The sequence below is a fragment of the Pseudopodoces humilis genome, chromosome 16, assembly GCF_049639895.1.
Source record: "Pseudopodoces humilis isolate 2021_Gansu_Grassland_sample_001 chromosome 16, ASM4963989v1, whole genome shotgun sequence".
NCBI lineage: Eukaryota > Metazoa > Chordata > Aves > Passeriformes > Paridae > Pseudopodoces > Pseudopodoces humilis.
Window position 1 is genome coordinate 14413164 of NC_142215.1, and position 27974 is coordinate 14441137.

Below are 27974 nucleotides of genomic sequence, written 5' to 3' on the forward strand. Positions count from 1 at the left end.
TCCATTTCGTCAAGAACCCACCTTGCCCTTGGAGAAATTTTCAAAAGCACCTGAAGTGCATAAGAACCAGAGATCCTAGTTCAAGTCAGCACATCTGTTGTGTTCATCTTTCTAGTGCTTTGAGAAAATCTCCTCCATAAAGCCACAAAAAATGTAAAAACATCTCTAAAACATCTCTAAAAGCATTCTTTTCTCAAAAATGACTGTTCTCTGTATTCTGCATTAGACTTCTGATGTGCTTCTCAGAGTGCTGCTCTTTGTGATGACTAGAGAGGCTGGTCTGGAACAGAGTGGGAGGAATAAAGTAGGTATTTAATTTAAAGGCCTTTAAAGGATACACCTTGGGCAGTACAAGAGCCTGGCCAGGGCTACACCCAAGATGGACCCAAGATGGACAACTGGTCACAAGATGTCACATTTTTTTAAGTCCATTTGGTCCATTTACATTTTGGGGTTAATGGTCCAACCACAGCCTCAGGTTATGAAGTCCCATTCTCCCAGACTCTTCAATTCACTGTTGTTTATGCTTTTTGGACCTGATGCTTGTAACAGTTGTCCTTGGTCTCAAGCTGGAAAAGGATTATTTTGTCCACATACCCAGTGAAGAGAACTTACTAATACTACATATTAAGTTCAGAGTTACACATCAAGGCAGCACGGAATCTGCAAAATATGAAAGCTAAAACCTAAGGCATCATTTGGACAATAAACACTTCTTTATTTTGAGAATAAATAAAAAAATTTAAATTATAAATGTAAACTTTTCCAGCAAGCAATTCAGCTCAGTATTTCAAAATCCCAACAAAGCATTCACGAGTAAGTACTTGGAATACTTTTTTTAAACATGGCAAAAGTGACTTCGGGACCCCAAACTCCCAGGTTGCTGAAGGTCTTCACCAGCACATGCATTGCTGTGCAAGGCAGAGACCCCCGAGGGAGTGTTCAAGGGATCTGCTCTGAGTACAGAACATGATTTAGCTGTGACAAGCTAAACCAACTACTGACTCAGGTCTGTGCTGGCAAATGGCTTCCACCATTGTTACAAAAGGAACATCTCCAAAAATCTTAAGACTTTTTACCCATGTTATGCCCAGGGCTATTACAGCTGGCATTGCACTGAAAAACAAATGCTCAATAGGATAAAGAGAAAAGAGTTTGTGCAGGAAGTCTGCAACTGTTTTCAAAATGAACTCCTGATGACATTTTACATTTTGTATGCAATCAAATTCTTCTTCCTTCTTTGTCCCTCAAAGACATCTTCAAAGGAAAAAAAACCCAAACTGTCAAGAGTCCTCAACATCGAAAAACATGCACTAAGTGCTATAGGGTCAAAAGTTTGAAAAATATCTGGGTTTTTATTTTCCAGCATACCCACCCTACAAGTAGGTTGCATAGCTTTCCTTAACAGCGTTCTTAGAACTGAGGAGAACACATGAGCCAATTTCCTCCTCCTCCTCCTCCTCCTCCTCCTGGGTAACGTTAACCCCTGCAGGGTTTGAGCCAGCCCTGTAAACAGCGATGTAGGTCACTCCTGCTGTATTGCTCAACTGAGCTCTGTGCAGCGGTACCAGCTCTGGGATACACAATCCTCCTGTGCCAGGAGTCAGGTTTCTCCACACAAGGTTCACTGGCAACTGTGCCAAGGAATTAACCAGAGACTCAAGTCACTGGGGGGCTCATACGATTCCAAAAAAGCCAATCTGAGCACAGTAAACTGTAAACTACTGACTAAGCCTTCTAAAACCTTATTATAGAAATTAATTACTCCTGAGCAGAAGAAGGCTGGCATGCTAAAATGTTTTCAGAACCATAATATTCTCTAGATGACAGCCCTAGGCACAGCTGCTGAAATAATCATCCACCATGTGAAAACTGAGGTTTACTGGTAAAAACTTCCACAAAAGATTTGCATAAATCAGTGCACCCACTCAACAAACACCACGGAGCAACATCCAAAGATTCCTGCTTACAGTTCTCCACTGAGTATTGCTCCGTACAGTCAAAGATGGTACATTTTGCTATTTTTTCTATGCAGTTACTTATAAAGAAATGCCAACATGACACTTTGCAGCAGATGCAACTCACTCTGTCCTCTTTCAAATTCATCAGATGCTAAATTTCCCTGTACAGAGCAAGAGTAAAAGGTGTAAAATTTAACAGTGAGACCACGTGCCTTTCTGAGACAAAGTACCAGGCACACTCAGGATCAGCATCACGTGGCTACAAAGCTTCTGCATGGCAAGGAGCGTGAGCCAAAAACCCTTGTATTGCCTGCCAAAAAGTATGGCAAAAGATTACTTCAAAGCAAGCTAGAAGTAGATTATTTGGGCGCCTGAGGCTTTTGGCTGAAATTTTTTTGACTAGATGTCATATGCATACCTCAGTCTCAGGGGTGTACCTTAAACTATAATCTTACAAGACACTAAAACAAAAAAAGGGAAAAAGAAAGTAAAAAGACAGGAAAGAAAACTTCTGAATTAAATCTCTCTGCAGAGACACCACATCCCCTTCTGGATCAGGACATGGAGACAAACTCAATATTCACAACATCAAAATCACAGTATAAGACTGTGCTTAGTGTAAGAAAAATAATTCAACAAATGTGTATGCATCACTGACTTCTGGCTTTCATACGATCCATTAAGTTCTGGAGGTTTTTAAAGCAGAAGGTTATTATGAAGTTTAGCACTCTTATAGTACTGTCAGCACTCCCTCTTCTTGCACCTCAAAATGTTTTTACAAAATGCCATTGCAGCCAGGCATGTCATCCTGTGGATTCCACCAAACCAGCTATGAGCAACAAGCCACAGACTTATCCAACAGTGCTTCTGAACCAAAGTTCATTTCAACAAACAGACTGATCACAGGCTTCCTGGTTTTTCATCAAAATCATTAGGAATAATGCAACAGGAATCCTAAATATGCCAGTCCAAGAGAAAAGGCTGCAGTTATTAAATCTGATTTACTGAAAAGCTCAGAAGTCAGAATATTAAGACAGGAGACATTATAAAGACCAAATAGCTACTCTGACATCAAATTACTCAACTATTGGGCCAAAACTATCAAGATAAATTATACTGTGCTAAAAATATTATCAGAAATACAACCCAAAATAGCAATTTAAAAAAATCTCCAAGGAAACAGAGAGGCTTAAAATGAAAAAGAGTGGTTTACATATTCTAGTCTCAGACAAGTAGAAAAAAAACCCTACAGATGTAATTTTATCTGCTCTACTTGTTTTTCAGCAGAAGTACATGACACAAAGTACCTAGGAAAAAACAACTGGGTCTATCAGAACACTGAAACCTGATGCCACTATTGCTGGTACATTTGAAAAACTCACTGTTTTAGATAAATCTCTGGCAGTATCTCATTGGGAGTATGTGGAAAAAAAATCTACCTATGTTCTTTTACTTACACCTCTGACACTCCAGTAATACATAGAAGCACAATCCAAGAATTTGGAAAACATGATTTATTCTTTGCTCTACACACAATTTATGTGTTTCACTATTAAATCCCGAAACTTAAATTTATGCATTTCCCTAAACTTCTCAAGTCCCTAAGTCAAAACAAGAAAACACATATGAAAACGAGAAACTTTGTGATTTCAACATACATCTTTGTTCTCATAAGCCTTAGCACAAACCTATTTATTCTCTAAAGGAATATTTATTTCCTGAAGGAAAAACTCACTCAGAAACAGCAGCAAAGAGCAATTAAACAGTATCAAAACATTCAGTCCATTCCAGCTTGTTATTTGTTAGTTACAATTTTAACTTACAGCACGAATAAAAAACTTGACAGTTTGGCATCTGAAAAGCATTCAATTACATAATACCTGATACTGTATACAGCAGATGTTCTCAAACTGGAGCCCACTGCCCTCATGAGACCAGTAAAGACCTTCTAGGGCTTTGCAAAGTTCCTTGATTTTGCTTGTAAACTTGGGTAACTACTTATATGGGCTTGCTATAGGAGGGGAAAGGTCTCCAGAAAAAATAAGTCTTCAAAGATTAAGAAGAGATCATCTGGTTTCACAGTATGTGCACGAGTACAAACTGAAGATTTAAAATGCTCATATGAGTTAAGATCTGAACAGTATTTATTTTGCTCATGCCATGGCAACAGAGAAAATTCAGCTATGGAAACATCTCTTACATCCTTGTTTAGGGAGTTATTTGAGCAACCTGGATAGAATGGTTTCCTTCCTCACCTGCCCACAGCCTCCCTGTGGCCCTGGTCAGTGCTCCTGCTTTATTCCTAGGGATCAGCAGTCAGCAATGAGCTGCAGGGATAAAACAGCTTTCCTTGTCCTGTCATGGCTTTTGGCCTTCCTTCCCAAGCAGAGTCAGGTGCTTCCCTGCCACATGCACAATCAGAGCAAGCGTGTGACACTATTTCAAAATCAACTCCCACAACTGGGAAGGCTGAGGTGGACTGGCGTGCAAGACCTTGGTCCAAAACAGATACAAGCATGGGTCTGACTGCAAATGAGTACACCTCATCTCGCTGTGTCATCAGAATATGCTGATCACTGCACTCCTGTGAGATTGCTCTCAAGTTCAGAAACAGATTGATTTGCTTTGTAGTTTGTATGAATTCTCTTTCTGTTGGAAAACAGACACAGCATCGATTTGTTTACCTGAATACAGATTTCTGCTTGGGAATCACAAAAAAGCCAGAGAAAATTTTACATTCAAAAGTAAGATCACTCAAGAAAATTGCTAGTTTGCAGTAATCCAGTAAAAATACAGAGCCAGAAGTCCCATGTGAGTAACTGCCAGATTTTAGAATGATGCTGCTCAAGACTTGATAAACTACTGCCACCACAACTCTCTGTGTTAGGTTGGCTCTAAATATTTCCAACTAAAATAAAAAAATGTAGCACATGTTGGACTTCCTGCTTCAGTGCAACAGCAGTGGGCACCATTCCTCGAGCATTTTGTGTCATTAACTGTTTTTTCATCTACTGTAACTTTTTCCCCTATTAAATATGTATTTCTGATTGTACCCATGTGAGATACATTAGTTAAGCATTTTCATTAGTATAGCTGTGTTAGAAACGCTTTCTTGTGTTACAAGGCTCAGTCAGTCAGTAAAGCTTCAATTCATCAAAGCACTTAAGCCTGCACCTAACTCCAAGTATGCACCTAATCCCATTGACTTTAATGGGACTGCTTACTTGCTTAGTTAGGCATGCATTTAAAAATCAAGCTCCATGTAAGCATAATTGTGCTCTTTGGCCTGGTCCCAAGGCTTAAAAAAGGGAAGAAAAGAAGAATGGAGAACAAATGTTCAGCAAAGCTGTAAGAAGGCATAGCAGCTTTCTAGGAAATATGCACAACATAACAAATAACTATCTTTACAGAAAGTCACAATAATCAGAGTTTGAAATCCAGTTATTGAATTCTACCAAGGTATTTTCAAACCTAAACTGAACACTTTTAGGAATATTTATTCAATAACATTGTTAGAAATCAGAAGTAAAATAAAAGCATGCAAGCATTTTGTCCAGGTGTGTTTATGCTGCTTCTCACCATTTATCCAGTTACTAAGGAATACAATTCTCCAATGCTGCTAAGCACTGACACCTCCCTCACTTGTTATTGGGTTGAACTTTACATTCAATAGTTTTAGAACAATGTATGCAAAGTCTAAATTTCAATATAATTTCAACAAGATGCACTGCTGTAATCAAGAATTCAGTCATGCAGTTTAAACTTCTACAGCAAATTAGACAAAGAAAATCTTGAGGGCTGGAACACAATGCAGATGGTGAAATTGAGGACTTTTGACTTCTTCCTCTTTATATCACAGATGTTCAAAAGAGAGTAGTGGCAAAGGCAGCTGTAAGTCTCTAGTATATGAAATGGCAATGATTTCATTCATATTATCAAGATGATTTAAAAATGCCTGAGGAGTGAGATTTTTCCAATACTGATGAATCCAGTCCTCCTCATGCTTCCTAACAATCAGGGTAGATAAAAATAATAGGGTTCTGACAAAAAAACCCAAAAGCTTCCTATTTCATAACACTGGAATAATTATATCTCCCTCAGAATGGCACTTAGACATGACAGTTCAAATGACCAAACACCTGTTAGATAAGATTTTTATGTGGTTTTATAGAACGGTTACCAGAAAGTTTAACACTGGAAGAACAACTAAACAGAACACATTTTCTGAGGGATCAAGTTTCAGTTATACTTTACTCAGCAAAGCTGCCTGCCTTGCAGGAGAAAACAAATAAGATGAGCCCATTTTTTAACAATGACTCATAGTGTAAAATAAGCCTGAAGCTTTTCTTAAGTACTGTTTTCACTAATATAACTACAAAACCACAAGACTTTAAACTTCTAGTACATTAGATTCACAGAAAATACATCATAGTTTGCTGTAATGGCTCCTGAAAAGTAAAGAAATATACACTGCTTTAAGTATCTGGTACAATTTAAAGGTTAAGCAACAACAACTGGAAGCACACATTTTAAAAAGCCTTACACAAGAAATCAAGCGTTTTACAGTCCAGCAAGATGCAGTTAGTTAACGCTGCAGTTTATGATCTCCTTTTGGACTGCTTTAATTGGTTATTACCAATATCCAGTCTCCATCAGCACAAACAGTGGCAGTAAAGCATCCATGATGTATATCACAATGTACTACTTGCAAAACAGTAACTTAAAAAAAAAAAGTCTTGCTCTTCTAGAAAATAGAAATTTAAGCTTTATAAATATACCAGAGAAGGGAAACAAACCTATGAAAGCAGTTCCAAGCTCCAGTCTAGCCTCAGTAGCTGTACAAATACATTAGTGTCCATAACAGAGGTGAATGACCTTGGAGCAGTCTAGAAGTCCACTGCAAACATTCCAGAGTTCAGAAGTCATGTCCATCACACTGGGACTTTGTGTTGGCAAAGGGATTTAACAAACTTCAGGCACGTAAGATAAACTGCATCTGCCACATACAGCCAACTCTAAACAAACAAATCTTGCAGTAATAAAATTTATTTGTTTTAATAAAATTCTATAGGCTGTAAAACAATATCCTCATGCAGGTAGGATTTCCACAGGTCAAAGACTTTTCAGTCATGCCCCATTTCTTGAAATGTGAGCATAAACTGCAACAATCCCTTTAAAATGAAGCCTTGCCATGGTAGGAGACATATACAATTATGACTATTTTCCAGTTTTACAGAATACAGAGATTTTAGGATGCTTCCATGCAGGCCACCATACCAATTTAAGGGTCTAAATGCCAGCTATTCAGACACTAATACAGTTTCAGCACGTATGTACTTCATCCATTCTGCACAACGAGATGACACTTCCTTGTAATACTCAATGGTTGTGCAAGGCCACCTGAATCTATTCTAACAGTTGTTTCCTCCCTCAGCACACATCCCTCAGATGAATATTTTAATATTAAGACTCCAAACTTATTTGCTTGTGTTCACATTTCATTTAATAAGCTTGAGTGAATGCCTATTCCTTCATATCTCTTAATATTCTACATTCAGTCCTTCTACTGCTTTACTACAGAAGATAAAACTTTTTTAAAGTACACTGTTTATGAGAATTTAAAATCATGACATGATTGCATAAACTATTGTTAAAAATGTGGGAAAGGTCAGCCAAGTTCTTCTTCAGCTTTGGTCACATACACAACCATAACAAAATGAGACCTGGGCTATCAACACAAACCCCAAAGATCTTCTGCAATGGCTAAGGTAAACTCAGACATGGTACTTTAAATTCAGACATACTTTGCATTTAAGTACTGAAAATTATGGAAACCCCAAAACACATTTCTACTTCACATAAAGCACAACCTCTATGCGTGTATGGTACATCTGGCTTAAATCACCTGAAGAAAAATACTCAGTAAGACAAAAATGTGGAACTTTTACCTTAGGATGATAAGAGGTTCTGCTCTGAATATCATCAACAGAAGCAGCAAGTCACAATTCAAGAATTCCGATTCTTCTTTTCATTGTGCTTTCCATTCTATTAACTGGGTAAAACCGTGTGCTAAAGGGTACAAATCAGTCATAGAGATATGTGGGAAACAGCCTTTTAGGAAAACAAGATTACATTCATTTATTGGAATCTTATGTCAAGATGATGTTGAAGAAGAAGCAGCATCTGCTTTGCAAGGACATGCATTTAACATCACAGTAGGAACTTCGTCCCCTTCAAAAATATTCTCCTAAGCAATTCTCCCACTTTGCATTTTGTAAGATACCACCAAGGCACACTTGAACCATCTACAGAAATCCATTATACTCGTAGGTAAAGGCTCACACCCCTCTAGAGAAAACAGCCTGGGATACAGGGAATACATACAGACAGGAAGGGAAAGAAAGTGCCTCTGTCACAGAAACATTTGGGACTACAGGACTGCTCTTAGTCACAACTAGTTTCTTAAGTTGCTCACTAGAATTCTGCAGATATTTTTCATATTTACACAGGTACCAAACTGATCTGCATGGTCCCAACTCCATCACCACAGCTCCTTGTGTGTTCATGACCTTGATAAGAATAAGCCAGACTACATATAAATAGCATCACCAACAGTCCGATATCAGTAACTAACAAGAGTCTGACATTTCTGATTTCTGCAAGGTCAACAGCCTGGCACACAACAGTTACCACAATTATAGGCACAGCTCCAGTATGGAAAGGAAAAGGCAATGCCTGTAAAAACATTTTTTATTTTATAGAAGAAAACTAATTTTTGTTTCAAATTTATCTTTCCCTGTTATGAGATACATATACATGTATGTTTCTGATTTCCACTTCACAGGATTTGTGAAAACTACACACAAGGCAAACTCCACTAAAACACTCCCAGTGAACTATTAGGATCGCTTGACTGTGGACACAACTTCAACTTTGGCTATGTTTTCAATTTATGAAATTAGCACTTAGATGCCACATTAAGCTGCTTCAAACTAGAAGCCAACAATGTCATGTGGCAAGTATTATTGATATATTTAAATACACTATAATTTAAAAATAAAATTGATCAAGTTAATGCATGTGATCAAGTAGGTTTACACAGGAAGCTTTGAACAGATCAGATGTCTGTGTTACAAAGAAGGAACAGCAAGTTATTCACAAGCATTTTGATGACTCCACTGAGCAAGGTATAACTGCTCTTGTTTGAAGACACCATATTGTCAGAACCTCAGAAAACTGGATTGTTTCCTCATCAGCAAGAATGTGGTATATAGTCCTGTGACTACAGAGAAGCCTGTGGCCATAAAAAGGATTAAATCTGTCAGTCTTATGTAATACCATCACATTTGTGTTTTGTTCAAGTTTTGATGTTATTTCTGAAAATAGGAAAAATCTGTTGTTGCAATAATAAAATGTCTGAGATGACAAAATAGGGCACTGGCTTCCAAACCAATAGACTTTTTAAGAAGGTTTTGAGCTCACCTCACTTGTTCTATGAAGTATGAGCATGACCTTGTCAATTTGTGATTTCTCTCAGCAAACATGGAAGCTGGAAATTTACTTTAAATGAAAATCTAAATTATCACACATTCATGTGACTGCACTCTCTAGGACTTCAAAAGTCAGACACCCTGGTGCTTGTGGGGAGAAAAAAGAAAAGAACTGTAGAGGCAGTTTCAGTGTAAAGCCATGTGAAAATCTGGCTGATTTCAGGTTCTGTTAAAAATTCAATTTCAGCCAAGTTTGAACAAGCTCATTTTAATCTAGCTGTACACTCTTTTCCAATCTCCAATCTTATTAAATTTCACAGACTGAGGTGGTACCAGATGGCATCCAGGATACTTTTTTATTCTGAACTTTTGAAAAAAGCTCAAAACACTTATGCGAAAGCTTAAGCAATGTGAAATTTAAACTGAAGGGAACTCTGCATAGACTTCAGTGAAACAAAATTGTATCTTGTAAACATCTTGCAAACATGAGCTGCTGCATAAAAATTCACTCTGGTCTCAGCAAAGGTTAAGACTGAGATTCTTGCTCTCCCTGAGAATATTCTCCCACACCTTTGTTTGGCTGAAAGGCAAAGCACAACTTCCTGCAGATGAATATGGTTAAAATACACAGAAATTACACAAACCCCAGCTTGTCAGAGAGAAGCACAACACTCTGCTGTTAATTCAGCCTTAAGTACATTTCACTACCAGTAGGACAACCAAACCATATTAATCCTATGAGACAAGGATTTGCCACATAATTCTCATTTTGAGATGGAGCATCTGGGCATTAATAGCACATTTGGGACAAAGATGCATCTCATGGAAGAGATGTGAAACAGTTGCCAGCAAGCCACCAAAGGAAAACAAGTCACAAAAATACTGGGCTCCACCTTGGTTAAAAAATTGGTTCTTAAAAGGACTAGAGTATGAAAAAGCTTCTGGGTGCAGTTAGCACACTCAGCAGCCACTCAGTGCCCTTGCACAATGCTAGACTAACAACAGCCAGAGGGTAAATGAAATATCCAAGGTCCCACAGGAAATCCACTGCAGAGCAGCCTGGGTACTTTGGCTGGAATAGAGGTCTGCATCTATACCAGATATATACCATCTATATCTTGGAAGCAGCCAAGCAGCCTCTGTGCTCAGCCCAGGGACAGTCTCTCCATGAGACAGTGCCACAATGGCACCTGCCTAACGCAGGAGTTACGTTTTTTTCACAGTTTTAGTCTAACACAGTAGTAAGCCAATATTTCAAGCATATTTTAAAGCAGAACAGCTCCTCAACTATTTGCTCTGGGTGCATCTATATCTGTGTGCAAGGGCTGCATAAAAAGAGAAATAGATACATACACACAACTAGAGCCTCTATGGACCTTCTTCCCAAGGATTTATTTATTCATGTGACAAATCTGCCTATCCTGATCCATCAAAATTGTAATTTTTGTTTTAATAGAAGTGCCTAAAAACATACTGGACCCTTTCCAGCCTCTAAAGTAATATTATAATGTAGTTAAATGCAAACAAAGCCTAAATACTTAATTTCCTGTAGATTTCCAAGATTGCCGTTTCAGTTTCCTGACTAAATAATAGGTATTTTGGAATATTCTGTTACAGTTATTAGCATTTTCAATTTGCTCCTAAAAGTCATCAAAACAAAATCAAGCATTAACTTACTCTTTGGCTCCTTAGTAAAAATCAGCTTAGGTCAGACAGCATTTTTCTGTGCTGTCATCGCTTTATGAAAATTCCTCTATTTTCACTAAGACCTCTGAGTTACTGGCTTCTGATGGTTTATTATAATTAACAAAGAAAAAAATCCTAGTGCCAAAATTCTGAAGTTCCTGAAATTAATGAATTGTAATAAAATTTTCAGTGAATCAGTGATTTACCAGTAGTAACATTAATTAAAATACTATCAATACTCACCTGTCACCAGGTATAAGAGTATTCAAAAAAAAAAAAAAAAAAAGATGAATAAATCTTTAGCAATAAATACACTTCCATACTGTATTTCTAAGAACTCTGACTTTTAAAAGAGGCCTGAAATATCACTAGTCAACACAGCATAATTGCTAACACTGCTAGCACAAGGGAGCACAACCACAAAGACAAAAACCTGATCTCCAGACCACAGTCATCACAGGAGGCAGCAGGGATTAAAAGTGACAGAGAAAGTAACAAAACAAATCAAAATTAAATGCTAATTCCATTTATTGTTTCAATTATTGTTTTAGCACTCACCTCATAAATCCTCATAAATGAAAGCCTTTATTTTTCCTTGCAAATGTTCATAAATAGCCCCCCTTCTACTTCATGACCCCACCTGCCATGAGAACACATCAATCTGAAATTTCTTCATTGTTTTTTTTTTTTCCTTTGAACTGCTGTAATGTAACACAACACAGGTTTGGTTCAACTGGTTACTTAAAAGGTATTAACTATATCTTAGTAATGGCTGCATAAGAGACATGACATCAAACCTTTCACCTCGACCATGATACAGAGTACACAGCTCTTCACTGGCTTCCTCTTCTGGGAATGCAGGACAGTGCTGCAATCTATCTTCCTATGGGCTACCAGAGCTTGTTTTGTTAGAGTGCATCCATGAATACTTCAGCAAGGGACTGAGAAAAAGGAATAGCTGAGACCACATTTATTTTCTATTTTTATCCAAACTCCTTTTTTCTTGTCTACACCAAATTTCCCCATGACAGAAAGGCAGTATTTCAGGAAAAAAAAGCAGTGATTGTGAGTTCAGTTTTTTTATGAACAACCGTATGAAGGGACTGGTGTGTTACTGAATGTTTCTTCATAAACATTCCCAGCCTCTTTTTATACCAGTGTACCACAGGACATCTTCTTTCTTTAAATTGGAGTGATCATTTGACTGTTCCAACCTAGGGAATAATTTATTGTTCATTAATTCAATAAACCTGACTTCACTTTCAACCTGATATACATCAAATTGTTTAATTGGAAAAAATCAAGGCCCAACAACATACAATATTTTATCTTCTACTCCATTTCTATCCCATTCTTGAAAACTTTAGATTTTTTTCAGATTTACTTTGGATTTATTTTAAGCACATAATTTTCAAACTCAAAGTTCAAAGAGAGACGTACCTCAAGTATAATAAAATTCCCTAATTGTGTTCTTTAATCATTAGAGATAACAGCATTTGCTCTCAGAACAACTTCTATAGTGATACAATTAAGCTCAAAGCTGGGATGTATTTTCTACTGTCAGCCAATCTATGAAGACAAAGTCATACTGCAAATAAGGATTACATTTTATCTTTTTAAAAAGACATCCCAACCTGAAATATTATTGTTTTAAAAATTACAGAAGTAAGAACAAAATAAAGGTAGACAAAACTCCCTTACTTTGCTGTATCTCAAGCTGCTTCTGATAGCCTGGTAAGACATTACTGACCACATTTGACAGCAGAACAGTGTGGAGCACAGAGAGAATCAGAATCTGGATTAGCCATTCTATGCTGCACTTCAGCACCTACTTTTGCTTCCAAATGAAGCAAAACTAACATTTTCCAACCAACAAACATGCTATGTATGTAGCACATTTAAAAGCAAAAAGAAAAACCTTTTAGAATGAAGACATTTCATAATACCATTTTGGTTGGTTTGGGTTTTGTTTGGTGCTTTTTCAAATGTTAAATGCCATTGTAAGTGACATCTGACCCTGATAACATCTGTTTCACTGGATCATTCATAGCAAAACTGAAGATGCAGAACTATAGATTCAGATAGCATCTCCATGGAAGAGTGAGGAGCTCCAGCCTTTGGATTGTGAGGTCTTTTTCAGAACAAGAGGCTGCTAGACAATAGGAAAAGAACAAACATACAAATCCAGTGCTTAATCATTTTGTCTGAACTTGAATATTTGCTACTCACAACCACCTACCACCAGATTTCACATCAGTTAAAGGCAGCAAAGTTATCTTTTCACTGTTTCTACAGGCAGTGGTTGCCCCTCCTGTATTTCAGGTATCAGAAACAAGTTAGGTCAAAGATCATACAGCAAAAAATTTTAGTGTTGCTTTATAAAAGGAAGAAGGATGAAAGACTTTATAGAGAGTGAGGTCAAGAAATCTCACAGAGGTTCACTCTGTAAAACATTTAACAAAAACTATTCAAACAGAGGGAAGAAGTGGCAGCAAGCTGTTATTTCTTAGCTCCCAGGAACCTGTTTCTTCCATTAACACCTTATTAATGCCTGGCAGGTGTTTCCCAGTGCAGAGCTTGGCATTAGCAAGTCATTATGAAGAGAAACAATGGAGAGTCCTATTTCCAACAGCCAAGAAATTACAATGGTATCTATGAAAAAGGAGAAAGGAGAGAATGTTCTATTGTAACCATAGGTCTTTCACATTTATTGTATATTTTAGGGAGCAACCATTTTTCCTGGAAAAAAAAAGCCTTCAACAAAGGCTACATACACAATATGAGCCTCTTTGAATGCATGCCACTTTATTTGTAAACAAGGTCTTGAGCTCAAACCTCTGTGTCCTCAGCAACTATTGATAAAAACCAAACAAAACAGTATGACAAAAGCAAGCCTTGAATAGCAACAATCAAAATTTAATTTTCATTTGATTCTACAATGAATTTCAGCATCTGAATGCCACGGGCTCCATGATCTAGTTTTCCACTTTCACAGAGCATTTCCTTGGTACATTCATATCCTGGGTAAAGCCTTGGTGACAATTCTCAGAAGACTGCACCTTCTCAACACTCCCATGGTATAAAGTGTAAGCCATGCTCTGTTTCAAGCACAGTTTTTAGGGTAAGATGAAGCACCTGGAAACAGTTCCTGAGATTGGTCCTTCTCAGATACAAACACCTGACATCTCTCATCACTCTCCCAGTACCAAACAGCAATGCTAACATCAAAGAGCTGAGAGCCACCCCTGATGCACAGACCATGTTTCATTGGGCACAGTTTCTCAGGCTGCTCTCAAGTTCTTTTAATCTCGACAGAAAACTTCTGAAAGTTCCTGTTCAGTGAAGAATATACCCCCCTCCAATACAACCAAGCAAGATGAACAAGCAACTACAACATTTTCTATAAATCAGGTGAAGAACAGATCTATGTGCCATTGCTTCTGCTTTGTTAATCTAGAGATCAGGTTATTTCTTACATTAGTAGTGTTAAAAAAAGAACACAGTAATGCCAAAGGAAAAAGGAGAAAAGCTGCAAAGAAGCTAGCACAGTACAGAGTACTCACTCAGAAGAACCTGCAAAGTAAACACAAGAGGATAGAGAAGGGAGGGAAGTTTGGCTCCAGCTTTAACAAAGCACACACAGAGAAACTCTGAATCCACCCTGGACCTTTTTTCAATGTAAGCAATCAATATTGCATAGGTAAGTTGAGATTTCTACAGAAAACAGCTTCTGTAACCTTACAAGAACCACCATAGGGCTACTCTATATTCCAACACATACCAGTTAAGAGAATAACCCTCACTTATTGAAAGTACACACTTCTCGTTATCCTGATCTGTCACTCTGATCCTACAGCCATTAAACATTCCCTAACTTAAAACAATAGTGTCATCTATTGTTCTCTTACCTGGACACTAGCACACACCAGCACAGTTCCAAATGGGAGCTCCTTGCCTCATCCTGCTTTTCTGATGGAGATTTAGCATGGTTGACCATGCTTCCTATAGCTGACACAAGTTACCTCCCTTAAAAAATTGCAGTTTTCAATATCTGATGCACCCTGTTGGTTTTTTTTTTAGGCAAGTAAAATCTCTATTACAAATCATTTTGCTACTGAAGCTACAGTGTGCATTTTAAACCTGCTTAGATATTTTTCAATAGAAAATAACTTCAATAACTTCAGAAGTTAACAGGAAGACGAAAACAAACTACATCGCAAGAGAAAATATACTATAAAAATCAGGAGACAGAAAATAGTTTTTCAGGCACTTTTAAGAGGTATCTACAGTTCCCACGCGAACAGAATTTTGGGTGAGAAGCTAAATGATCCTTTTGTAAAGCGCGCCCCCGCGTGGTAACCAACATCTCTGCAAAAGCAATTTTCTCCACAGCTCCCAAGTAACTTTTCTGACTCCAAACTACCTTGAGTCAGTACTCACACCTGCCCAGGTACTGGGACGACTTCTCCCAGTGGGAGTGTCCCATACACATGGCAAAACACATGCAACATTCTGCCCTAGAGGCACATTTCCTAATCTATGGGCAAGGTCAAAATTATTAAGAATATTCTTTTCTCATACTTTGTTTATTAAAGTCTCCTCAGTATTCTCTCTGTATTTTTCTTCTAAGCTTGAAAGTTACTGAGTAGGACCAACCCACTGTCTCCAGAAGAAATAAAAGAATACACTCATTTCACACAAAAGAAGAGAAAAAAATCCTGAAGAAAGAAAATAGATACTTCTGACTAAATAGCAAGTTGAAGAAAGTCCCATTGGCAGTCATTCTTTAATTTAATAGCACTGCCAAATGTAGTGTTAGGAGTAACAAATGTATTTTAAAAAAACAACTTCTACTAATTATACTGAGACATATTCCAAGCATATGTATTAGGAATAACAAGCTCTGGCACCAAATAAAAACTATTAAGAAATAAAACTCAATAGGAACTGTCAATGAAAACTTTTGTTAGCTTAAAAAAACAACAGAAATAATATTGTTCAAGTGTGCAGAAAACCAAACTTACACAGAAATAATGCAACTGATTATCAACATCATTGTTCTACTTCTTCCTTCTGCATAGGTAAAATATCACCCCATTCTTCCAACTTTGCCTAGTTTTAAAGTACTTAATTAATTTAAGAAGTTTTAATTTCATTAGGATTCAGAGTCTAGATCAGGAAATACACAATCATTTCAATGACAAGTGAGCTTTTTTTGTACTACCTGCATTATTATATGTGTCAGTTATGACAATGTCACAGATAGACAACATGTTCTTATGATGAAATACCCTAATTTGTTGAGATTTTTCACTTTGAGTTTTTTTAAAAGACTATTTAATCTCATATATCTTATTCTTTACTATATTTCTGAATAATTTTTATTATAGAAGCATTTTCTATCTTTTTTTTCCTCTTAAGGTAAGCTGAAAATACTAACCAAAAACAGTGGTCCTGGGAAGAAAATATATAACGGTTTGTAACACAAGGATATTACTGTTCTGGTAATATAAAAAATGTCCAACAGAGGGTGATAGAGACCATACATTCATTAGACACAACTCAATTATCAGTTTTCTGAGTCACAGATCAGAACTGCAATTAAAACAAGTTTCTGGCCCTTTCTGATTTAGTTTGAGATCAAGGAAAGCTTTAAAGCACAATCAACTTCAGCCAGATCTATCCTGTACAAATGAAATTCAAATCTATGGCTCTGCTTGCCCTAAGAAAGACAGAACAGAGACAAACATGGCATTGTCCAGATGTGCACAAGTAAGAGGAATTGGGACATGCAGGGGACAAGGCTGTATTCATCAGTGCTTTCCTTTGGCAAACCAACTATTTAAACTGAACCTGACCTTTCACTATTTGAGTTCATGAGTCACATGTGAGCCACTTCTGCCCCTTTTGCCAACATATATAAGAAACATCAGCCAAGAGTCAAATGTCCCTCACTAGGAATTTATTTCTTTCACTTATCTTATTTGAAAGATTGCAATTTTTTTTCCTAAACACTGTAACATTTTGTTTAAAATTGCCACCATCTTGAAAAAAGTGTATGTTTTCATTACAAATGGAATCTACACAACAGACTGCAAAAAGTCAACACAGCAGCTCCTTCTGAACTCATGAGAAGTAACCACCATAATGTTTTCTAAGAGAGCATCACTGTTGAGTAAAAGGAGAGGTAGTAAGACCTGAGGCAAATGTGGCCCAATAAGAAAAGTTAGACTACAAGCATTGTTTGCTATAAAGTAATCAAAAGAAACCACTCTGTTGCAGACTCTGAAAAATATCTCCTCTCTAAAACTGAATCAAAGAAAGATATTGTATTTCTTCTTATTTAAGCTTTCCATCTTTTTGTTCTGATTCTTTCAAAGAACCTCTTCTGTAGAAAATAAAATATGTGGAAAAAGCTCATAGGCAGTCACCTCAATTGTGGCTAAAACACCTTCTGAATCCATCCCTTCAATACCCCTTAGCTTGTTCTCAGTAAATACAAATGTTAGCTAAGAAATCACCCAACCCGTAAAAATAAAAGTTAATGTTTTTCACATCTACTTTAAGAGAAATTTTAAAAGAAGCAGTAAGTTTAAGCTGGCATTTGCCAGGTCTGGGCAGCCCTGCCTTACCTTGCACTGCCCTGCCACACAGATGGCCGTCCCGTTGGGCTCGCAGGGGGTGCCATCGATCACCGTCTCCGCCTGGCGCACGTAGAAGCGGTAGCCGATGGCCCGGCAGTTCAGCTCACACTTCTGACTCCCCTTCACTGTGGACGCAACGCAAGGACCCGTTACAAAGAGCACAGCAGTAGATTGGAAAAGGAAAAGCTCCTTAAATGAGCAGTAAGGTCTGAGAGGAAGAAACAAATGTGCAAACAATGCAGTGTAAGTGACCACATCAAATGAATGGTGATTAAGAAACCAACTCCAAGGGAAGAATTCCAACACACCTCATGGCAACGTAAACAGTGCCTCAGTTGTTAACAGCTGACACTTCCCTAAAATGACCAAGAGTACTTTTAGTTTCATAAAAACATTACCCAGTTAAGTCTTCTTAAGGCACGGTAACATGTTATGGCATTTCGTAACTCCTGAGTGTCAGAAAAATTACACCATAATCAGAAGGATGTGCATCAGATCAGGCTCACTTATAGTCTCCAGTCTATTCAGGTCCATTAGGCATACAAACATCCAGCACTGAGAAACATTTTAAACAAGATAGATGCACATTTTTTAAAATTCTCTTGTTTTTCCTCTTCATTTTTATAAGTTACACTTTAGTGGTTAACCCACTAAAAAACCCTCAACTCTTCCATTGTATTCCACTAAATTTCATTTTCAAAAGTGTATAAAATGCACTATTCAAAACCCCGTGACTTTTGCTGACATGCAAAAACCAACAGGAAATCAGTCCACTGAACTCTGGCTGAGAGGAAGACAGCAGACAAGAAGCAAGACATGTTATCTTCTTCTGTGAAAATCTGTTCCTTGAACAGATACAGTCTAACACTCCCCACATCTTATGCTATCAGGTTTGTTAACACATTTGTGTAGCCTTTCTGTTGCAAATCATGTCATGTCAGAGTTGCTCTCAGCTTATTACCCCCACTTTGCCAACTGACATAACACTATCTTCAGCTTCTTTCCAACTGAAAGTAGCACTGATACACAGCAGCAGTGAGGTCCAAACAGAAATCCTTTTTCTTATGACAATATTTTCATTGCTGCCACAGTAATGAACTAAAATTCCTCTCACTTCATAAAGCTTCAGCTCATCCCCTATACTGAAACTGAAACCTACTATTGAATCGAGGAGATGTCAAAGGAGATGCTACATGCCCTCATTTAATGCTATAATATTGCATTCACAAGATTTTCTACTTGACTTCAGTGTATTTTTGAACCTACAGCTAAGACATAACAAAAAACCAAAATAAATAAAAGCAATCACTTCATATGTATATTAAACAACTGTTTTCTGTAGAAGTACAGAATTTTCAGCTCCACTTCGTTACTCCCTGTGCAGATACAGGATTAATGTAGACCAATTCTGGATCTTAGATTTTGCCTCACACAGCTGAACTCATTTAACTGCCACTCATATACATCATGTATTGTGTCTGGCAATCTTCTGATAAAATCCACAAAAACATCTACTAATTTTAAGAGGTCAAAGATCTGTTTACCTAGTTTGGCTGTTTTGCAGAAGCCATGCTCTGCATGGACAATAGGTCATTGGCTACCTGTTTTTTAGATTCAGTAGCTTATCATTCCAATGACTTCACTTAGTTATTAAAAATAACCAAAAAAAAACTACAAGGAAACCCCCAAAACCCCAAACTGAGGTATTTCCTGCAGTTCAATCTCCAAGTGTAACAGTCAGGTCTAATGATAAACAGAGCTTTATTCTTAGCAGCTTCATCACTTCACACATAACTATATTCAGAATTCTCAAATAAATATAACCCAGTTTCAGTGATTCATTACAATTTATGTCAACTTGTCCTTTTCTGTGTCTGAAAGTGTCCTATTTTTATAACATGCAAAGCTAGCAATCAAGCAGCACCTCTGGAGAGTACATTTTCTTATCTTTCCATTCTCTAAAATCAAGTCAAACAAGCCATTTAGGGTTTCTGAAATGTTCTTATCTTCCATATTGGTTCCCTTAAGTTCAGTATCCTGAAGCCTCACATTCCCATATTCTTCCTCTACTGATTCTCCCCCATAGTTTTGATATATTAAAATATTTATTCTTTAAATTATCAGCTGGCCTTCTAGATCCCAGTAAAAGTTTTATGCTACTTGGAGATGAAAAAGATTACCTGCTGGAGCATGGCATTTTTTCCTGGATCTCTCTCTTCCCTCACTTCTGCTGTGACAGGTCAGCCTACTGCATTGCTAATGCAGCACAGTAACAACCCCAAGCAGACTGAGATTACCTGCTGTGTAAAAATATAATTCCCATTTCATTATTTCAGTGTTTCATTCTTTCTTATTGGGAATTGTTCCCCCTCACACAAAAAGAAGTATTAGAACAGTCACTGTCTCTGACCGCAAACAAACAAACAAACAAATAAGGCTTTAACAACAAACATACCCTAAAACCCTATGGCCTTCAATAGTCAGATTATTTTGATGAGTACCTGTACGGTACTGCCTTGATTAGGCATATACCAACCACACCACCTAAAGACAACATTCCCAACTGTGTGTTTTGTCTTCAAAGAGCAAAATCGGTTAACTGAACTGCCCCTGCTGAATGACAGGCATTTCCCACTAGGATTTTATGTAAGCATTATGTATTATTGTGTAAGATGCAGAAATTACAGCATTTTAGAATTCCCATGTAGAACAAGATACCACAATAGAAAAAACACAAAACTCCCTTACCCTGTGTTTTGCCACAACTCTTGAGGTTTTACAGTTTAGGTGCTAGGTCAAGCTGCACTACTGGCTTGGCAACTGGACATAAAACGTCAATTAAAACAAGAAGCTGTGAGGCAATTGATTTCACACAGGCCACATTTCTGAGTCCCATGTCAGCTGATCCCAGACTTCACAGAAGGATCTATCTGACCCCTAGGGATACAGTAAGGCTTCTAGGTGAAGGTCTTCCCAACTAGCTGGCAGCAAGACACATTTCCACAAAAAAACTTGGCTCTTTTGAAGTGTGACACAGTTTCTAGGATAGTTCATTATACAGGTACTGTTTAACATGTCTTCCCAGTGTATTTGTGTTTTATTCACATGCTCATCTTAGCATAACCAATTTGTTGTGCAAAGTCTCACCTTATCCCACTTTATTAAATAGTGAACCTGGGTGAAATTTAGTCTTACCACACAGGTTCTGGCAGACATATTCATTATTGATTTAATTGAAGGAGTTGCCTTTAGTGAATAATCCTGGTAACAAATAAGGTTTGGTTTTCATTTTACAGACTGAAAAAGTATCAAAAAATCAGTACGTTCCTTAAAACATCCTTACCAAATTAGCCTTGAGTACCTCAGGGACATCCTGGTCTTCTCCAAACTGCAAGACTTGGGAGTTATTTTTTTTCCAAGTCCTGTGTTGAAATTTACCTTCCACCTTTCCCTATAAGGAATAAGAGCCAGGCAGGCTAAAGCAGGAGCACAGCACAGTTCTACCACCTTCCACGTCCCCAGTAAGAACACCAAGACTTTGCATTATCTTATAAACTGCACCTGCTCTGCATCGCACAGCACACATTGCAGTCAAAACTTTCCACCATTCTCCTAAGATTGATTTTACTGATCAAACTTAAATCACAAATATCAACACATTTCATTGCAGATTTCAGTGCAGTAGAGGTTTGAGGAGAAAAATTCAACTGTCAACATATCCACACATTTTTTAAAGGGGAAAGAGTAATTCACGTGTTATCACAAGACAACCAGTGGCTAGAGTTCAAACTGTGTCTCCAGCAGCACTTCCAGCTGAGGCCTCTGCTCAGGCCCTGCAGAGGGGACGGCAGCCGCATGCCCGCTGGGAAGCACGAGTGAGCAGGGGAGGAAGTGTCCTCCACTGGGATTCACAGGCTAACAGTCAAAGAACAATCCCGATCTTTTAATCCCACCACTGGCGTATCCGAGCCCTCGACACGCTCCCTGCCCGAGACGGAGCCACCGCGATGAGGCGAGGCCGGTCCGACCCGGACACCTCAGGGCGAGAGCAGCACGGGGCACGGGCCAAACGCGGCGTGGCCCGAGGGAGAAAACTCCCGGGAGAGACTAAAACAAGCGAAAATTCCCTGCAACTGCACATGCTCGTTCTTCTCTCGTTCTCGCCCCGGGTCGAGCCGCTCCTACGCGGCTCCCAGCAGGTTCGGCCCTGAGGGAGCCGATGGCCGTAACGGAGCCAGCGAGGGCCGGGCAGAGCCAGCAGCGATGGCGGCCGTGCCCTGCCTCAGGCGCCGCCTGGCACGCCCGGCCAACCAGCCCCTCTTCACCCTCATCCCACGCCCTTTCGTTAAATCAAAGCGTAAGAAATTAAAAGTCCTCACAAAACACCCTGCCCAAATTTAGAAACTGCACACGGTAGAACAAGGCAAAAAGTCACCCCTTCGGAAACATTCCTACTTGCAGGAGTTTGTGAAGAGACGTGTTTGCATTTCATCGAGTAAGAGCATTTTCAAATGTTAGCACTGTGCTGACCTGTCCTAGTGCCATGCTGAGGGGCCCTGGAGTGGTACGGGGGGACACAGAGACCCCCGGTTCCAGCCGCCTTCCCTGGGCTGGACAGGGCTGGACACCAGGGCTGGACACAGGGCTGGACACCAGGGCTGGCACAGTCACAGGGCTGGACACCAGGGCTGGACACAGGGCTGGACACAGGGCTGGACACCAGGGCTGGCACAGTCACAGGGCTGGACACTAGGGTCAGACACAGGGCTGGACACAGGGCTGGACACAGGGCTGGACACAGGGCTGGACACCATGGCTGGACACAAGGCTGGACACCATGGCTGGACACAGGACTGGACACAGGGCTGGACACCAGGGTCAGACACAGGGCTGGACACCATGGCTGGACACCATGGCTGGACACAGGGCTGGACACCATGGCTGAACACAGGACTGGACACCAAGGCTGGACACCCTGAGTGGCCCCATGCGTTCCACCTTCCACTCGACCAGAACCCCTCAGCACTGCACAGCCCCCGTGTTCTGCTCTCCACCCAGCCCTTCTGCCTCCCGACCCCACACCTGCACACCAGAGTGTGGGAGGGCATCTGGACTTCGTGTCAGCTCTTCCCCTCCTTCAGCTTCCTCTTCCAACATGTTGTGCCATCCTCACCAAGCCCCTGCACAAGGAAAGGCTGTGGGAAGGCACATGGCCATGGTGGATAAGGAGGCCAGGCTGTGATTGAGCTGCTCTGCAGCAAGCTTGAAGAGATACAGAGCTCGGCAGGCAGCTTGCCAGTGCACGGAATTGCAATCTAATGATATTCTTAGGAAAAAATGTCAGAAGAAAGAGCATTCCAACCACAATACCTCTGATAAATAATGTATTCAGTTGTTCAAAGGGAAATTAAAAATAGCCACAGACCAAAAAAACTCCAGGAAATAATACCCAAATCAAATAAGAATGGAACTATCAGTAAACTAAATGACACTGTACACTGACTGTCCTTAAAGAATGTACCAAGTTCTTCCTTTCTGTCTCAGCTCCAGAGGCTTCAAGCTGCTTGGAGCACGTACTGCCTCTCACAGCACGCACATTAAATCTCCTGCCACAGATAACACCGGCTGTAGGTGCAATTTGAATAAATGATACAACAAAGGAATTTCACGTTCCTCATGCCATGAGGTAGAGACTGGAATGTACAAAAACTCCTTGATGGTTCCTTAGTCCAAACCTTAATTGAATGTGAGATCCAGACTCCCTGTTGTTATCTACATAGCAGTTCTAGTTCTCCATAGAACATTACAGAATGTTTTTACCATTTGTCAGTTTTTGTAAGTTTGCCTAAACATCTAAAAATAGTTAATAACAAGCTGTGCAATTTGAGAAACGTGCCTTGAGGGTGCCCACACAGAAGTGGCATGCACACTCTTGGCAAGCAAGCATCACAATCATGTTAATACTACATTATGGGATTAAGCAAATTTAAATTAGGCTTCATTCTGTGTGCAAACTGCCTTGTAAAGTCAACTTCAGTGCTCTCCGTAATAAGCCAAGATACACTCATCCATGATGTGTCAGAAGCAATTGTTCCAGGAACAAGTTGTCTCTGCATAGCTCAGTTATATTCAGGGCTCAGCTTGCCATGGGCTGTAATTCAGTATTTACTCATGATAAAAGCAATGAATCTGCTTTACAGGAAGTGTAATGAAGCATAGCAGACACTGGAAAAACTTTTAAGAGATGTGCTTATGTCAATCCATGTAACATCTCCTTCAGTTAAAGCTTATCAGTGCTGAGATTGGGTGGGATTCCAGCAATAAGACTTGCAGGTGACTGACATTATTCCCTGTGAGGGTGGTGAAGCCCTGGCACCAGTTATCCAGAGGAGATGTGGATGCCCAATTCCTGGAAGTGTTAAAGGTCAGACTGGATGGGGCTCTGAGCAGCCTGGTCTAGTGAAAGGTGACCCTGCCCACAGCAGCGGGGCTGGAACAACATGATCTTTAAGGCCCCTTAAAGATTTCCTTTTCATACAGAAAGTGCTTCAAGACTCATGCACATACAGAGAAACAAAGACAGGTCCAGAACACTACAGCAGCAGCTGCTCCTTTCACACACTGCTGTGGCTGTAAGCTGGCAGCCCCATTGCAGACTTAGAGTCTACAGCAGGCCAGAAACCTAAATGTGACAATTCCACACTGACCCAGCAGTGATCCCCCGTGGAGCTTGGGCAAGTGTTGGGGTACCACTAAACACAGGCAAGCCAGGTTACACAGCTTCCTAGGCAAAGAAGGAAAGTGCATATGAATCATAACACGCCACATCCTCCAAAACAGCCTTCAAGAAAGCAGAGCTACTTTATTTAAGGTTTCCCTGTTTAGGCTAATAGACTATGTGGGCTTAGTTATCAGAACTGGAGCATGAGCTTAGGCTTTACTGTTTAGGAGACAATATGGTCCATGAGAGAAAACCGATCCCAAATGAGGTTGGTTTTCCACTGATGGACAGTTACAAGTTTTTGAGGTGGCCAGAGGAATAATGCTTTTTACAGCAGTTATCATATGCCAGATTTCTAAATAACAATATGCAAACATTTTCCAGGAAATAATTATCATGTAACTACATTTGGGCTCTCCAAAAGAAATAGTAATGTGATGTGGTCTGTTTTATTTGAGTCTCTTTTGATACTTTGTCCTTATTAGGCTTGGGAACATCTCTTGACAATAACCAGAAAGGGTCGTGTTTATTTTTTTTCTTTGTCCCTTTCAGTTTTGTTAACTTCTTATAAACTTTTATTACTCTGGTTCAGATATTTTTTCTAAAAACATTTTCCATTCTTCATTCCAGTGATGGAGGAACATTGCCCTTTTTTTTTTCCTACTTCCACTTTTGATTTTCTCATATAATAAAGATGTCTATTACTTCACCTTGTCTCAACAATATAATATATATTTGAAATATTGTCTGCACTGGGGCTTTGATATTAAGTGAAAAAAAAAAAAATCTAACTTCTATAATGAACCTGCTTATACATTTTAACAAGTATGGGACCCAAAAGGAAAAAACCATCCCAACAAATTCCTCACCTTTACCTGAATATACCACAGTTTTTTCTACTCTTCAGTGAACAGAATATTTCTGAAAGGCCCCAATGTTCCATAAACTTGTCCTCATAATTAGTGTTTAAGGCAATAAGAAATTTGCAAATGTTGTCATTTACTTGCATTTTCCTGGTATCTCCATTCCTCCCAAATCTCTGTCACTAAAAATATATTAATAATATCTTCCAGATTTGCCATCATGCATTAAAAATAACTGGAAAGGTGACTTATTTTATGAAATTAAAATAAATCCATTAGAAACAAGTAATTAAACCACATGCATATGAGTCTCTCCTGATCAGCTGAATATCTGAAAATCAGCAAAAGATTTAAGTTTGATGTGCTTCTAAGAAATTTCAGTGCAGCAGAGCATTCAGTGGAGTGGCTGACATGGGCACCTGACCAGTAAATACCATTGGCTTCAGTACAGCTGCCACAAGTCGTATGTTTAACAGAGGCTCAAGGCCAGCACCCCTTTAAATGGCATAACCAGGTAATGTAGTTTCTTCCACAGACTTCAGTTTTTACTGTGTTACATCTGGAACTCCTTTCTGAATTTAAAGGGGAAAAAAAACCCCAACTGCTAGAAATGCCTTTATTCAAGTCAGCCTTTCATGTGTTTGCAGTCACAATCCAGAGACAACCATTTGTCAGCCAGTGGCCACTGGATGTCTCCACTGGCCTATGCAAACAGGTTAAAGTTCTCTATCAGTGGAAAGCTCTTCTAAAAGGCATTTATCTGGTTTACAAGCCATCACTTACACTTTCCAGAGTGCACAGCAGCCACAGAGAGCTGCCCTCAGCACAGGCAGGGGATGGCAGCTCCATTTGGACTGCACTTCTGGTGAGGGTTCTCACAGCAGCCCCCAGTCTTTAGATCAGAATTATGAAGATGTGGCTAGGTAAGTAGAAGAAAACCAAATAGCAATTGCTTGAGCTCAAAACTTTTTGTTTCTGTTTATATCCAGGGACAGCTAAAACTGTATCAATAAAACCCTCATAAGATGATGATATCATAAGGTAAACTATTAGGATTTAATGAAAGATGCCTTTTCTTGCAGTGATATTACACAGAATTTATCAAAAATAAAATTAAAATATTTAGGAAACTTATAGACAAAGCTACAGAGGAAAAATAATGCAAAACAATCTGGCCTAAATAATCTAATTTTCTGGCCAGATCTATATATTTATTTATGCTGGCACTAATCAGGGAAGCAAACCTGCTACATGCAGTGCAAATTCTCATCTGGAAAAATACCAAAATGTGCTCCATCCCCTGAAGTGCTGACCACTTCCTGAGGGACACTGAGAGCTATCATTTCCAATTGCTCTTAGCTTGAGATGTTCTGGAAGGAGTTTGATACTGCTTTCTGTCTGTCTTTACAGCTGGAAAGAACTGAATATTTCTGTTTGTCTGTATTAGAATCTTACTGGCCTCTGGAATCTCAGCTTGCATCCAGATCTGCAATTTGAGATATGATTCTATCTCCATCAGCACACTAGTAGCCCCAAAAAATTGGAACATCAAAAAATGTTAAATTATATAAATCAGTATTTTGGAAACTTTAGTAAATACACCTTCAAATCCTGCCTTCAGACTTTCCACAGCAAGTTTGGTCAGTTTTATTCAAATTGGTTCTACTGCTGGAGGACTTCATGTCATGCTTCAGAATAATAAATGCCAAAGGTAGATGGGAAGAAAGGAGATTCAAGTTTAGGCTTGCGATTTCCCCAGCAGCATTCCAGACAAAAGCTTTCAGTCACCTCTTAAGGAAGCATATTTAAAGTTAAATGTCCTAGAATTGTCTCTTCTATTAAAACATGAACTCTGCATGTGAACACTAAAAACTCCCAAAGTAATGCCTATCATGAAAAGACCATAATACCCAAATCTCTAGTATTTAATGGAACTCCAAACAAGGCTCCACAGAAAGCCTTGCCTTGTGTAAACTGATAGTATGCTCTTCTCCATGCACTCCTCACTGAAATGCACCCTAAGCTTTCCTTAATATGAAGAAAAAAATGGACCAGACAGCCAAAAGTGATAGCAGGGGAAGGAGGGAACCCCATGCTGCTGTGTCTCGATATCAGCTCCCAGACAAAATGAGCCCGCTCTCACTTTATTATATGACTGGCAAAAAGTCTTTATTTTCTTTCTCAAACAAAACTTGCTCTGAGCTGTACAGTTTGCAATAAAGTCTAAATGCTTTCTGAAGTTACACTTTTCTGAGTTATTTAGCTTGGGGGAAGAAACCTAACATTTTATCTTTAAAAATGAAAATTGTTACATCATTATTTACAAGAAATGATGACACAATGTTTTTATAATCACTGCATATAGAAATCAACCTTCATTTTACTTTACTTACACAATTCAGAGACAATAATAATAATCTTTTCAGTTATCTCAATCTGCTTTTTTTTTTGTTTTTGTTTCTTTAAACAGACTAAATTTGCCAAAACTTCCCAGAGAAATAATTTTGGATCAACTCATAAAAATCCTTGTCATTCCCTGCCTCTTTTTTCTTGCTGTCTCCAGAAGAAGCAGTCACTTAGAAATGCTTCCCCACTCCAGCCCCAAAAAT

At 39.0% G+C, this 27974-nt stretch overlaps 1 protein-coding gene across 2 annotated transcripts in view; it reads right to left on the reverse strand.

The window, feature by feature from the left end:
- Positions 1 to 27974, reverse strand: part of THSD4 (thrombospondin type 1 domain containing 4) — a 234349-nt gene that overhangs the window by 110954 nt on the left and 95421 nt on the right. For both annotated transcript variants that reach the window (XM_005521456.3, XM_088063116.1), the window contains exon 7: positions 17770 to 17906. In XM_005521456.3, the coding sequence (XP_005521513.2) occupies positions 17770 to 17906 (137 nt within the window). The remainder of the gene's footprint in view (positions 1 to 17769; positions 17907 to 27974) is intronic.